General features: G+C 47.0%; 1 protein-coding gene across 4 annotated transcripts in view; it reads right to left on the bottom strand.

Annotated features, from left to right (window-relative positions):
- Positions 1-497: 497 nt before the first annotated feature.
- MX1 (MX dynamin like GTPase 1) overlaps positions 498-14,429 on the bottom strand; it is a 35,592-nt gene continuing 21,660 nt past the window's right edge. For all 4 annotated transcript variants that reach the window (XM_070252064.1, XM_005606071.4, XM_070252065.1 and 1 more), the window contains 7 exon segments: positions 14,306-14,384; positions 12,492-12,614; positions 11,921-12,062; positions 8,135-8,293; positions 5,951-6,027; positions 4,318-4,560; positions 498-1,227 (listed from right to left, as the gene is read on the bottom strand). In XM_070252064.1, coding sequence (XP_070108165.1) covers positions 997-1,227; positions 4,318-4,560; positions 5,951-6,027; positions 8,135-8,293; positions 11,921-12,062; positions 12,492-12,614; positions 14,306-14,384 — 1,054 coding nt within the window. In that variant the 3' untranslated portion in view covers positions 498-996.

Genomic DNA, 14,429 nt, shown 5'->3' with positions numbered 1-14,429 from the left:
GTTCGGTTTCCTGCCCCTAAGCTGGCTGTGGAGGGGGTGTCTGAGAAGGTCCTCACCCCAAGGAGAACAGTCGGGACCCGGCTGTGCTTCTCTGGGGCGGTTCCTGGTTAATACGCCACCTTCTCTGCTTCTCAGACCCCCGCCCTCGCCAGAGCATCTCCTCAAAATCCCGCTGGGTGGCCTCTCTTGACTCGGACTTCTATCTTCTTCACTCCACGCCAGCCACCCAGCGACGTGACAAGTCGGACACTTGATCAGTGCGTGTTAGAGAGACGTCATGCCGTTCGCTTCCCATTCTGTTTCACTTTTGTAACTTTATTCCCCATTTCCCTACCCTTCCCTTGTAAATAACCAGACCATGTTCTTCAGCTCAGCTCATTTGTTCCTGCCTGTCCCAGCCACCGAGGGCAGCGTCAGGGCCTGATCGTCTGCTCCACCTGCTTCCTACGTGCTGTCATTTCCAGGCTTCTCCCCAAAGAAGAAGCGTGAGAGAAATGTCTAGTAGAAAAAAGTTTATTACAAATAGATGAAACATGGCATCTACAAGCATTCACACAAGCAGCACTCACACGCCTAAAACACTGGGTATGCGAAAGGACAACACAAAAAAACCGAAAATAACCGTTCCATGATGCTGCACGTACATCGGTCTCTGATAAAGAGATGGAGAGAGTCTGGAGACGAGGACCAATCCTGGGGGTAGAAAACCATTTCTCCTAACCAGAAAATGGCACTGCTCATTCAGTCTAAAGCATATGCTACATGAAGGCGGGGCTCTAGTCTCAATGCTTGAAACCAAATCGCTCATCACAGCTTCTTAGCGCATCCTTATCCACTAAAGGACAAGCACAGACAGTGACCACCAAGCCTGACCCGTAACCGCTCGGGTATCTGTGAATGGGTAACTAATGATGGTGTGGCTGTTGGGGAGAGATGCTGGGCCTCCGCTCCCTGGAGATGTGCATGGAGACATGAGGCTGAGACAGAGAGCCCGATTTAACCCGGGAACTTGGCTAACCGGCGCCGAGCCTGGGCCAGCCGAGCAAGCCGCTCCTTCAGGAACTTCCTCTTGTCACAGGTGTCGTTGCGCTCCTTCAGGAGCCAGTCGTAGGTGTCCCTGTCCTGCAGGAGCTGCAGCATGGACTTCTGCAGCTGCTGGCCGAATGTCTGGAGGACGAAGAACTGGATGATCAAGGGGATGTGGGTCGAGAGGCGGTTGCCGGCCTCCTGGAAGAAGGAACAGTGCACAGAGGGTTGAGCGGACATTGCAAAGAGACTCTGCCCTCACCATGTGAGCACCAGGAGGGACCTGGGCCCGGGGAGAGCAAGGTCCCCGCCTGCGTCTCAAACCCATCAGCATCCTCTGTGCTAGAGGCAGCGAGGAACCATGCTGGGTGCAGAGAGCGCCCCGGCTAGGAGTCAGGGCCAACCCCGACTCTGCCTTCCCACTAGCTTTCCCCAATGATGAAATGGTTACTTCTGACGGAAGAGGGTAAAATGTGCTCTAAACAGACAAATGGACAGACTGAATAAAAAAAACTATGTCTTCAAATTATTTACAACTCTGCTGAAGAGATTTTATGACTTTTTTTTTTATCAACAAGAAAATTATTTAGCAGAAAAGAGGCTGGGCTATCAAAAGCCAGAGAACGGAGCCCTCGGAGTTCCGTGCATGTGGACAGTTAGTTTCAACCCTTCCTTCTCCCTCCCCACTCCCATCGATTAGAGAAAAGTTTCTCGTTCCAAAGACAGGCTGATCTCGCAGGAAGCAGACACACACTGGGACCTTAGCAAGTTCCGAGACCCCTCTGTGCTTCAGTGTCTTTCTCTATAAAACATTAGCACCTGGCCTCACGTAATGGTTAAGAAGATTCAAAGAACTAAATGATAAAAGTTTGGAAAGATGCCGGGCCTGGAGCAAGCACCCAGTGGATGTTAACTGAGAGCGTCTGTGAGATGGAGATGGCCCATATGCTATGTGTTTCAGGACGAGCATGAGTAAGGGACACGGTCTGTCACCAAACGCAAATGGAGGAAAGGAGAGGGAGCAAGCAGATGGAAAGCATTCAAGAGGGATGTCGGGGGCCACAGGCATTGAGGTTCGATGCTGGAGAACGGACACAAGCTGAAAGGAATGGCTAAGATCTAGAGGGACGCCAGGTACCCAAAATATCTCTTGAGACTTCTGGTATGAACATGGCAGCAAGTCATTTTCTCATTCTCCTGGAGATCATCCAAAACTTCGAGGGTTTTGGCGGAAGTGGGAGACAGGTAATGCACAGCCTCTGACCCACGTGTAACAAAAGCAGTGGTGGTCAGGCCAAGCCACGTGGAGGAGGGGGCAGAGGAAACGTGGGGAGGAGCAGCGAGTGTCAGATGCAGAGGGAAATCCTTTCCTGAGTGGGATCCTCATGGTGAGCAAGTGTTGGGCTCGGGGAGATGAGGAGGTGGGTCCCAAAAAGACTCACACAGATGAGCCAAGTTTGCAGGAAATCATCTCTTTGGTCGCTGAGAAGAAATTTCTGAGTGGTGAAAATCAGCTCCTCTGGGCCCTTTCCCCAGTGCCCATGGGGACATTGTGCAAATCACTGACGCTGGGAAATGCATCTCATCTAATGATGAGGGTGCTCGGGAGAGCAATAGCTCCAAAGATGTGCACGTCCTCCTCAGGGAATCTGCAAATGTGTCGCCTTACATGGCAAAGGGGAACTGAGGCTGCAGGTGGAATTCAGCGTGCTAACCAGCTGACGTTAAGATAGGGAGATTATCCTGGGTTATGGGTGGGCCCGATGCAAAGGAGGGAGGCAGAGGAAGATAGACTGTGCAAGAAGGTGGGAGAGAGGGAACATGTGAAGACAGAGGGAGGGGCCCCGAGCCACGGAATGTGGGAGGCTTCTAGAAGCTGCATGAGGCAGAGAGACGGATTCACCCTAGAGCCTGGAGGAGGAGCTCAGTCCTGCTGACACCCTGATGTTAGCCAACGAGGATCAGGCTTAATGGGGACCAGCGGCATTCTCACTGGAGTCAAGGACAAGACCAGGCTGCCTATTAGGGCCACTACTGCTTCTAGGTGCACTAAACGGACCAGACGAGGCAAGAAAAGGAAGTTTGAGGCCTAAAATTGGAGAGAGAAGGGGAGCGTAGAGCAATCGCTATTTGCAAAGGGATGATGTTCATTGGGAGAACACACGAGACTCAGCTGTAAAACCACTACAAACAATAAGAGAATCCGCATGGGGAAGGGGTATAGCATAATACACAGAAATCATATCTACTAACAACAGACAGAAGATATAATGGAAGAAAAGACTCATCTATCGTAGGGACAAAAATGAGAAAATACACGGGAATAAACTCCAGAAATATGCACCATCTACCTAAAGAGAACTTTAAAATGCTTCTGAGACTCCCCCGAAAGGGGATCCTAAAAATGGAAAGACCCATGATGCTCTGGGACAGGAAGACTCGATGTGATAAAGATGGCAACTCTCCCTATGAGGACCTATAAACTGAACATGATCCCAATAAGGAGACCAACAGTTCTCTTTTTTCATAAGGAACTGGATAAGCTAATTCTAAAATTCATACTGAAACTGGAACAAATGAGGAGAGGCAGAAAATTTCTGCATAAACAGAAGTGGGAGCGTAGAGTTGCTCGGCCATGCTCACAGCAGTATTCTTCAGATGAATGGGTGGATGGAGAAATAGAGACACAAAACGTGGTTCTGGGAGGTCTGCGTGCATGGCTGAGTTTGAGAAGCACTGCCTTAAGCATCCAAATAGTGAAGTGATGGAGGTTTCTGCTAAACCAAGAGACTACCATTTGCTCTCGCTGTCTAGACGCTTACACATCCCAAAGTCCTGACTGAGCTGTGCATCCTTCCCCAGGATAAATTAGATCGCCCTTCACATTATTTGAAATGTACTGTACAATCAAAGCATGCGTCTTTATGAGTAGCTTCTAAGTGGCAAGCTGCCACTGCATTCCAATGCAAGGGACTCACCCACTCTCGTCTCACTGAAAATTCACACGAACCCTATGAGGAGATGCCATTTTATAGAGAAGACAACTGAGGCTAAGAGGCTAAGTAACTTGTCTAGAGCAATAGAGCCAGTCAAAACCAGAGGTAAGTGGCTCCAAGCCACAACATCTTCTCATCTATCTGAGGTCAAGTTGCTTCTACAGAGGCTCACACAAGGTGGAACGATGGAGCTGGCTGACGGTCACTTACAGAGACAATAAGACTACAGAGGGAGGCATGTGGAAGGAAAGGAAGAGCAAGGAAAGCCGCCTTTCTGAGACACTGGTGGACTCACGTGCTGGTAGGCGTTGAGATGCTCCAAGATTTCTGCCATCGAGGACTCTGTGGAAGTGTTTTGACCCCAGACGTTGATTGTTTTTTTCTTCTTCTCCTCCTCCATTTCATTCTCTCTGACCTTCTGTAACGTGCCCCGGTAAACGTGGTCTTGGCAGTAGACGATCTTCTCCATTTGGAAGTGGAGTCGGATCGACTTCTCAGCTTCATTTTCTTGTTCTAATTTAATGTCTTCAAGTTTGGACTAGAGCAGAAGAGAAATGCCACAAAATTTCCCTCAAGCAATGAATCACTGGGTCGGAGGAAAACAGGTCTTCTGCAAAGTCCGCAAAGAGCAAGGCGGCAGAGGGGCAGAAGCTCCCGGGGGGACCTGAGCCACACAGGTGAGCAGACCCCTCAACCCCAGAGCCCGGGGACCTGGCGGGCTCTGTTCTCAGGCCCGAGGCTCAGCTGCTGTCTTTCCTCTTATGGGCTTTTCCCTCTGACGAGGAGGAGTAAATTCCCCATCGGAGCTCACAGGGGTAAGACGAGGGCCAAACTGAAATCAATCAAATTCTCAGTGTTTCATGTTCCTGGGGTTTAGAGAAACCGGCTGCCAGAAAACCAGGGAGGAGATCTCTCACGCAGAAAACAACTGGACCCCCAAGACCTCATCGAATGCAATGCACAGTGCTAGGGACATCCTAAGCATTTGCTTCCCTGTTCGTTACAAACTTGCGAGGAAGGTTCTCTTAGTCGCCTTTTGTGGGTGAGTTGGTGGAGGCCCAGGCGGGTTAAGGAGCATACCCCCAGACCCCCGGCCAGTGAATGGCAGAGCCGGTCTTCCCGTCTAGGCTGGGGGCTAGGGACTGAGGGTTTGTGTGCCCCCCCAAATTCACAGGTTGAAAAGTGAATTCCCAATGTGATGGCATCTGGAGGGGGGGCGCCTTTGGGAGGTGAGTAGGTCATTAGGGTGGAGCCCTCATGAATGGGATTAGTGCCTTATAAAAGAGACTCCGGAGAACTCTCTCTCCAGCCACCCCTCTCTCTGCCACGTGAGGATACGATGAGAAGGCAGCCACCCACAAGCCAGGTGGTGGGCTCTCATCAGACACCACATCTGCCAGCACCTTCATCAGGGGCTTCCCAGCCCCCAGAACTGGGAGACATAAACACCTGCTGTGTGAACGCCCCAGCCGTGGCACCTGCTGCAGCAGCCTGGGCTGACAAAGGCCCCTGTTTCTGAGTGGGCTGAGTCTGGTCTCTGGGTTACTGGAGGTGGGGGCATCTCCTGTCCTCTTTGCTCTCTCTCTCCACTCTTGAAAGATACTATTTTTGTATTTGGCTTCCTGAATGAGTTTCTGGATTTAGGGCCATTTTCTCCACATGGGACAACGTGCTACCCTAACCATGGCTCTCGTTTGTTCCTGTGACTTTAAATATTTTATTTCTGACTTCTCTCACTCTGCTCTCCCTCTTTTAGTCTTTTAACTAGACATCACTGGTAATATCATTAGAAAGATTCACCAATGAGCCTGATTATTAGCTTCTCCAAATACACAATAAAGTCGCAATGGTCTTAATTCAAGAAATCTATTGGCCAGTGTCAGGCTTACATTTTTTTTTTTTTTTAAATAACATATGGTTGGTTTTACCTTGGTGGTTCTGTGGAGGTTGAAAAATTCACTGAAATTTTTTTCTGAAACTTTTGTGAAGGTATCCCGGACCAGATCTGGTGAAAGAAAAAAAAAAATGGTCCAGTATTGGTAGAATCATTCATAATCTTTATAGACCACAAAAAATAAGAGGATAAAATGGCAGGAAACAAATTCTCTCTCTCCTTCTCTGCCTTCATTCTTCTCCTCTTTTCACTAAAGGAGGAAGGTGTGATTTTTTGCTCCAGAACTCCCCAGAAGAATTTTAAAACCTAAATGTCCCCTGACATATTTATGTGACATCTAAAATTTTCATCCTAAGTATAAATAGTTGCAGAGAATGTAATTTCTGCTAAGTTATCAAGGTATCACTATTTTACAGGCAAACACTCATTTTTAAATATACCAACGGAGTCTAAATGTCCACATCATCCATTTGAAAAGAAATACATGGACAAGCTCCTATTTAAATAAAAAAATTTACAGTATTTCTTTTTAATTTTGAAAGCTATTTCATTTATTTTTGAAATCCATTTGACTTCCTCACAGAATTTTATCCTAATATGACATACTGTATCTTTATGCTTGAAAATCTTTTATTTGCTCCATATCCTATCTTTCTGAAACAGAAGTCAGTATACATAGTTTGGTTTTTAAATTTTTTCTATACATCTCTAAGTACTACAGATTTTCTTCAGGACAGAATTAAGAGTGCACAATTGATCAACACAACACAATTACAGAGCTTGGTATATAATTAAGCCTATTGGTATATATTACATATACAGATAATATAATATAATATAATATAATATAATATAATATAATATAATATAATACAAATACATATATATAAGCTTATATATACATATATAAGCCCATTTGGTATATTTTAAGCCTAAAGGTAAATTTTACTAGAAACACATCTCTTAATGAGCTGTTATGACACTGTCCCCTCACCTCTACTAGGTTCATGGGTCCATGAATGATTATTACATGTTGCTAACATGAGACACTTGAAGCCTGATGAGAATGGTGTGAGCCAAGGAGCAGATGAAGAGACGAGATTCAACAGCATCTCGGAAACCAAGGAGCAAAACACTTCAGGGAGAAGGGAGTGGTTCCATCCTACGAAATGCTGCATTTCTCCTCGACGGGCTGCTGATAGCATTTCCTATCCACACAGTCATTCCAGCACCCCAGAGTCACACAACACTCGAGAACGCTCGAGACACTCCCACGGCACACAGTTATCTAGTCGTTGACCTTAGTCCTCAGAGATTTCAAATCAACAGAGGATTCTGAGACTGGGAAGGAGTCCCAGCAGCGGGGCAGAGTGGAGGTGCGGTACAACAAGAAATACATCCTTGGCCTGTGTCCCCGGTTCCTGACACGGGGCTCCTGAATCCCTCAGAATGTCTGGGGGATGGGCGCGTCTCCTGTTCTAACGAGCTAACTCTCGGTGGCCCTAGACAGCTTCAGAATGGGGGCCAGTCGCCAGGAAGACCAAGCCATGATGAGAAGCCCGAGCTCTCAGCACCACCTTCCCCGCCTCCCCGAGGGGAAAGGGACTGGAGATTAGGTTCCTAAGTGATCAGGCCTACGTGATAATTGATTACACCTCCATAAAAACCCCTGAACGACAGGGTTTGGAGAACTTCCAGGTTGGTGAACACATCCACGTGCCAAGAGGGTGGTGCCCCCAAATGCTCCTGCCCTTGGGACCTCCTGCCCGCGGACCTTGCCCCGTGTGTCTCTTTCATTTGCTTCCTTTATATTATCCTTTATAATAAAGTGGTGAAGGTAAGTACAGTGTGTTTCTGAGTTCCATGTGCTGTTTTAGCAACTTATTGAACCCGAGGAGGGAAGTGTGGGAACTCTGATGTACGGCTGGTCGGTCAGAAGTACAGGGGACATGAACCCGTGACCGCCATCTGAAGTGGGGGCAGTCTCATGGGACGGAGCCCTTAAGCTGTGGGGTCTGTGCTCGCTCGGGGCAGTTAGTGTCTGAACTGGACTGAACTGTTGAACACCCACTTGGCGTCTGGAGAATCAGGGAATTGGCTGGGTCGTTGGTGATGGAAAACACCCCTGGAGGAGAGCTCTGAAGTCTGGCTCTGGCTTCAGTTCAACATCTTCCCTGCCCTAGAAACAAAATGCTTAAAAGCAAACCCAAGAACTCACCACTTATCCTGTGCAGCATATCAATGGCTGGCTCTTCCAGCAACTGGATTTGCTGTTTGATGATCGTCTCAAATGTCCTGTAATTCACAAATCCTGGTAGCTCTCTGCCACGATACTGATTTTCAAATGTCCAGATCTGTCTACGGATAGCTTCGCCACCTACGGTAGGAAAGAAGGACTCTGAATTATTTTATAAAAATAACCTTTGGGGCCGGCCCAGTGGCCTAGTAGTTAAGTTTGGTGAACTCCGCTTCTGGGTTCAGATCCTGGGCATGGACCTACACCACTCATCAGCCATTCTGTGGCGGCATTGCACATACAAAATAGAGGAAGACTGGCCACAGACGTTAGCTCAGGGCTAATCTTCCTCAAGCAAAAAAAAAAAAAAAAAAAGGAGGATTGGCAACAGATATTAGTTCAGGGACGAATCTTCCTCAGCAAAAAAATAATAATAATAACCTTGCAAGTTTTTCCAAACACAATACCATTCTGGATTTTCTGAAAGTACAGAGTGGCAAGCAAATTGAAAAACATTCAGGGATTGCAACAAAGAAACAGATCTCAAGATAATTTTCCTTAGTCATCTCAAGACGGCAAGCAACAAACCACGGTGTGATGCCAGAAAGCAGTGGACGCAGCAACTCAGAGTAACAGGTGTTCTTGAAAAGGTACTTGAGCATGAGATTATGTAAATCAAATTTGATTTTTACCAAAAAGATTGCATCATAGGATATCATGACCTGCAGGCCCTTTAAAAACTAGACATGATCAGGGACACATCCAGAATCAGCTAACATCACATATTCACGTGCTGTCACATGAGTAGAAAGTATTTATAAATCAAAGCGGATGATGGAGTAGCTGGGCACATAGATCTTATTAGTGTGACATGCAACACTGTTTACCCCACTTTCTTTTTTCTTTTTACTTTTGGAATTCTTTTTACTCTTAACAAACTAGACTATGGAGAAACACCGCCATTGGGGGTGGAAACTCAGAAGGCCTCTGGTTCTTCTTTTTTGAAAAAACAACCAGGCGTGGTAGTCTGGTCAGGGGATATTTTCTCATAGGAATTTTTAAAATTAAGATATAATTCACGTACAATAAAATTAACCTTATGAAAGTCTACAATTCAGCTATTTTTAGTATATTCACAAAGATGTGCAACCCTCACTTCTACCTTATCCTCAAACATTTCCGTCACCCCAAGGAACCGCATGGCCATCAGCCATCACCCCCCATTTCCCTCTCTCTCCAGCCCCTGGAAACCACTAATCTACTCTCTAGTTGAATGGACTTGCCTCTTCTGGACACTTCGCATGAGTGGAATCAGACAACATGTGGCCTTTGGTGTCTGCTTCTTCCACTGGGCATAATGTCTTCAAGGTTCCTCCATGTTGTCGCATGTATCAGTCCTTCACGCCTTTCCATGGCTGAATAATATCCCATTGCCTGGTGTTACAGGCTGAACTGTGTCTCCTCAAAATTCCTATGCTGCAATCCTAGCCCCCAACGCCTCAGAACGGGACTGCTTGGAGAAAGGGCCTTTAGAGAGGTGAGTGAGTTGAAATGAGGGTGGATCCTGCTCCAATCTGACCGTGTCCTTATGAGAAGAGGCGACTAGGTCACAGACACGCCCCAAGGGACAGCCAACTGAGGACACAGGGAGAAGACAGCTGTCTACAAGCCAAGGAGAGAGGCTCGGGAGGAACCAACCCTGCTGACACCTTGATGTTGGACTTCCAGCCTCCAGAATTGTAAGAAAATAAATCTCTCTTGTTTAATAAGACAGTAGGTGGCGCTTTCTGGCAGCCCTAACAAACTAATACCCATGGATACACTGCATTTTGTTTATCCGTTCATCAGTGGATGCAGCTTCAAGTTATTTCCACTTTTTGGCTATTATGAACAATGCTGCTAAGAACACTCACATACAAGTTTCTACATGAATGTTTGCTTCCATTCACTCAGGTATACACCTACGAATGGAACTGCTGGGTCATAGGGTAACTGTATGTTTAGGTTTCTCAGGAACTGCCAGAATGTTCCCAAAGCAGCTACGCCATGTTACATTCTGTCCAGCAGGATATGGGGCTCTGACGTCTCCATACTCTTATCAATATTCCTTATTATCTGTCTTTTTGACGACAGCCATCTTAGTCAGTGTGAGATGCGATCTCATTGTGGATTTTGTTTGCATTTCTCTGATGGCTAACCATGCTGGGCTTCTTTTCATGTGCTTATAGGCCATTTGTATATCTTCTTTTTGGAGAAATGTCTCTTCCAATTCCTTCTCCATGTTTGAATTATTTGTCTTTTTGTTGTTGAGTTGTAAGAGCTCTTTATATATTCTGGATACTAGATCCTTTCAGACATGTAATTTGCAAATATTTTCTCCCATTCTGTGGGGTGTCTTTTCACTCTCTTGATAGTGCCCTTTGACACACAAACGTTTTTGATTTTGATGAAGTCCAATTTGTCTATTTCTTTCTTTGTTGCTTGTGCTTTAGGTGTCCTACCCGAAAAACCATGGCCTAATCCAAGGTCACGAAGATTTGAACTTGTGTTTTCTTCTAAGAGTTTCATAGTTTAGTTCTTACATTTTGGTTTTTGATCAATTTTGAGTTAATTTTTGTATAGGGGGTGTATAGACTTTTGTATAGACTTAGGGGTCCAGATCCATTCTTTTGCATCTGGGTATCCAGTGATTTGCAACTGATAATTTGTTGGGAGGAATTTAGCATTTAAAAAAAATGAGTTATTTTCTCACGGGCTGCGTGCCATAAAATGCAGCCTGAGCAACACATAGGAACTGCTGGAAGTTGAGGGCTGCTGCCTCCCTGGGAAGGGGGAGAGCAGCCCTTTCCGATGCGAGAACACACCACACCGCCGGCCTTCACCCCTCTGCTCTGGAATGTAGCAGTGGTAAGCAGCAATGGGCACTGCGGAGACATGGCAAGTTACTGCCCCAGCATGAGCTTCAAGAATATTTTTCCATCCAGAAGAGCTGTTCTTTACCCAATCCTGCCCTACACGCCCTCTGCTGAGGAACGAGCGCACTCAAAGTTGTGGCCTTTGAATTATGTAAAAAGTTGTAAGATTTATTTTCCCGCATTCATACTCAAAGCCAAGGAGAAGTGCCCACCTGAAGCTATACTCAACTGGAATAAATTATGCATGCCTGCCACGTTGCTGGGATAAAAGCAAAGTCGTTTGAAATTTCTCTCAGCTGCTATAGCTGTATCATTGGTCAGTACACGATTTCCTTTAGGCTACTTGACATATTAAAAAATAGATTTCAGATCACATTTTCTACCTTTTTCAGACTCTTGATGATTTGAAAACGCCGGCGTGGCACCTTGTACACTGTTTTATTTTCTGGTTCATTGTTGAGACTGTCAAACCCATTAAGATACACATCTGGCTTCAAGGCCAAGCTTTGAGACCAAGACCAAGACCGACTCTAGGTGACTTCAGTGGTGGCACCATTTGTAACACAAAGGGGATGATACACATGCCACGTCCACCTGCTCATGATGATGGGAGGTTTGATTCTTTGAGAGGCCATGATTGATGTGGGCCAATTAATGTGCATTTTCTCTCCGGGTGTCCTCTGAAATCAGTAACAGATGCCTGCTGGCCCGAGTACAGTGACGTGGAAAGAGCAAATGTCGCCTTTGCATCACCACCTCCTTACTCCGGCCATCCTCACCAGCCACATCCCCCGCCTCCCTGGCCTCCCACTCAGCCCAGCACGCCAGGTTTACGACGGTGCCCTGGACTCACCTTTTCGGAAATTGTTTTCAATCACCCCACTCCATTTCTGGAACTCCTGTCGGATTTTGTTAAACAGCCGAGTGTCATTGGGTCCTACAAGTTCCTCCCCTTGTACGAAAGAGGTGATGTTCTGATTAAATGTAGTAATTTTCTGTCAAGAAGAAAAACGAAAGTACAAGTGGAGATATTTCAAACACAGACATTGAGGTGGTCTGCAGGTCGTGCGTGTGCTGAGGGTGGGCAAGTCATTCTTTGCTGCCTTACGGGCCACTGTGGGATGAAGGGAAAGGAGAGCCTTTGGCACCAGACCATCCAACTCTCCCCTTATTGCCTTCTAGCTCTTGGGCGAGTGCACCTGATGAAGGGTCAATGAAGTGGATGTGACCATCCATCACGCTGACTGTGCACACCCCTCATTCCATGCACTCTGTCCCTCAACTCTGGCCCCTTTCTGACACTAAGTGGGCAGAATGAGTCGGGATCAGCTTCAGGAGAGTGAAGAAACAAGTGCACGAGGCACACGGTCCCTCCCCGGACCACGATGTTGGATTCTCCAGTCGAGGCAGCTGGCAATACTCACCTCTATCAGGAAGAACGTTTTTTCAGTTTCATCTTCTGGGATGTCGGTGCCATATTTTTGTAACTCGTCTGATAGATTCTGGTAACTTTCCTTTATTTGATTTTCTAACAGGGGCAGAGATTTCTGAGGAAAAGAGAGAAAATAATGAAAATCCACAAAAACGGACAGGGAATGAGAAGGCGATCCCAGGCCTCCTTCTGCAAGGCACAGGGCAGCTGCACAGTCCTTCCGACCTCCTGACTTCCCTTGGGAGGAAGACCCTCCAGAGGGAGAGAGGGCGCATTAACAGGCACTGTCTTCCATCCAGGTCTTCCCGCCTTCCCGCTCCTGTGGAAGCAGCCTCAAAGCCATGCTGAGGCTCCCACTTCGCCTGCTTCCTGGGCCCCGTCAGAGCAACGCAAAGAACATTTCCTTCTGTGATCAGGTTATCTAAGCTCTCTGCAGGGAGCTTAGAAAGAGCCGCTTGTCTAGTGGGTTCTGGAAAAGTGGCAGTGGGAACAATCTGAGATTCAACAACTTTCACGTTGTTGTTAACGGTCAAAGTTATCGGGGACTTCTGTCTCTGATAATAATATGGTGGACAGCACATGCTGGCTCACCTTTCCACTGCAGACATCTAGAAATGCTGGCTATCATGTCAAAAGCATCCCTTTAAATGTGTCAGTGAGCTGGCAGGTACATAATAGACACTTAGAAGCCAAAGCCAGGTGCCAGTGGGCACCCAGGGGTGTGCGATGAAACCAGCAGCAAAGCCATTTTGGCCTCAAGGGGATTTGTAGGAAAGAAAACTTGAACTTACATTTCAGAGCCTGACTTGGCACCGGGGCAAAGGATAAATCCCTGTGGGGTTTGCTCAAAGCGGGCATCTAATGAGCGAGCGCCCTCTTTCTGCATAAAGCTCGGACCCCGAAAAGCTATGCTCTCCTTGTAATGCTAAGCCAGGAACACCCCCGCCCTCCACCCCGATCCCTGGGGACTGCGAGAAACGCCTGAACTCTGGTGCCGAGTGGAGGGGAAAATAAAACCCGCTGAGAATCAGTAATCAAAAGCCAGCCCTCAAACAGGTTTGCTGTTGCTGCCCAAATTCATGCTCCCTGAGGGGTCCCCAAAATCTCAAGCTGAGAAGCTAAAGTGGTTCAGGCTGGAGGCCCTTCCAGGGGTCTGGCAGCAGCAAACGCTGCGTCTCCCTGGAGAAGCCCATCTTGAACCCGGGTTTCCCTAAATACCTACAGATCAAGTTCCGAGAAAGACAGGCTCAGAGTCAAAACTCCAACCCAAGTCACTCTGGGTGACGGCCAGCAGAACCCAACGCACCAAGGCCTCTGACAGTAGAATCATCGAGCACAAAATGTAACAGGAATATGTGCAAAGAAATCTTTTAAAAGGATTGAAAAGGTGAAAAAGCAAGAGACTCTGTCTGGGCAGATTTGAAAAAGAACCACAGAGAAATTTAAGAAATGAAATATATGATCATTACAATGACCAAGGTATTATGACAGTGGTTGACAAGAAGAAAGAAAGAGTTAGGACAGTGTTCATAAGATTTTAATTTTTAATTAGGCCAAGGGGATACAGTCTATCAGCATCCCACTCAATGTGTGGTTGGTCCTCTGACGAGCAACATCCACACCACCTGGGAGCTTGCTGGAAATGGGAAATCCCAGGCCGCCCTCCAGACCCACTGAATCTGAGCCTGCATCTTAACAAGATCCCCAGGACATCTGTGTGCACCCTGATGTTTAAGCAGCTGACACGGTTTAGCTTTGTGTTTGCAGGATTCTATCCAGAGCATGGACAGCTCTACCCGCGCTTACACTGATGTGCGTGATGAGTTCAGTGGTCAGCCTCTCCGCCAGGCAGGGGACCGAGGCTCTTCCTTCCTCCAGAAGGCCCCTGCAAGAGAAGACAACGTACACGTCCATCTTCATGAAGCCTGAA

The sequence above is a fragment of the Equus caballus genome, chromosome 26 (assembly GCF_041296265.1).
Source record: "Equus caballus isolate H_3958 breed thoroughbred chromosome 26, TB-T2T, whole genome shotgun sequence".
In the NCBI taxonomy this organism is placed as follows: domain Eukaryota; kingdom Metazoa; phylum Chordata; class Mammalia; order Perissodactyla; family Equidae; genus Equus; species Equus caballus.
Note: the sequence above shows the minus strand (reverse complement) of the source record. Positions and strands in the feature narration are given on the sequence as shown.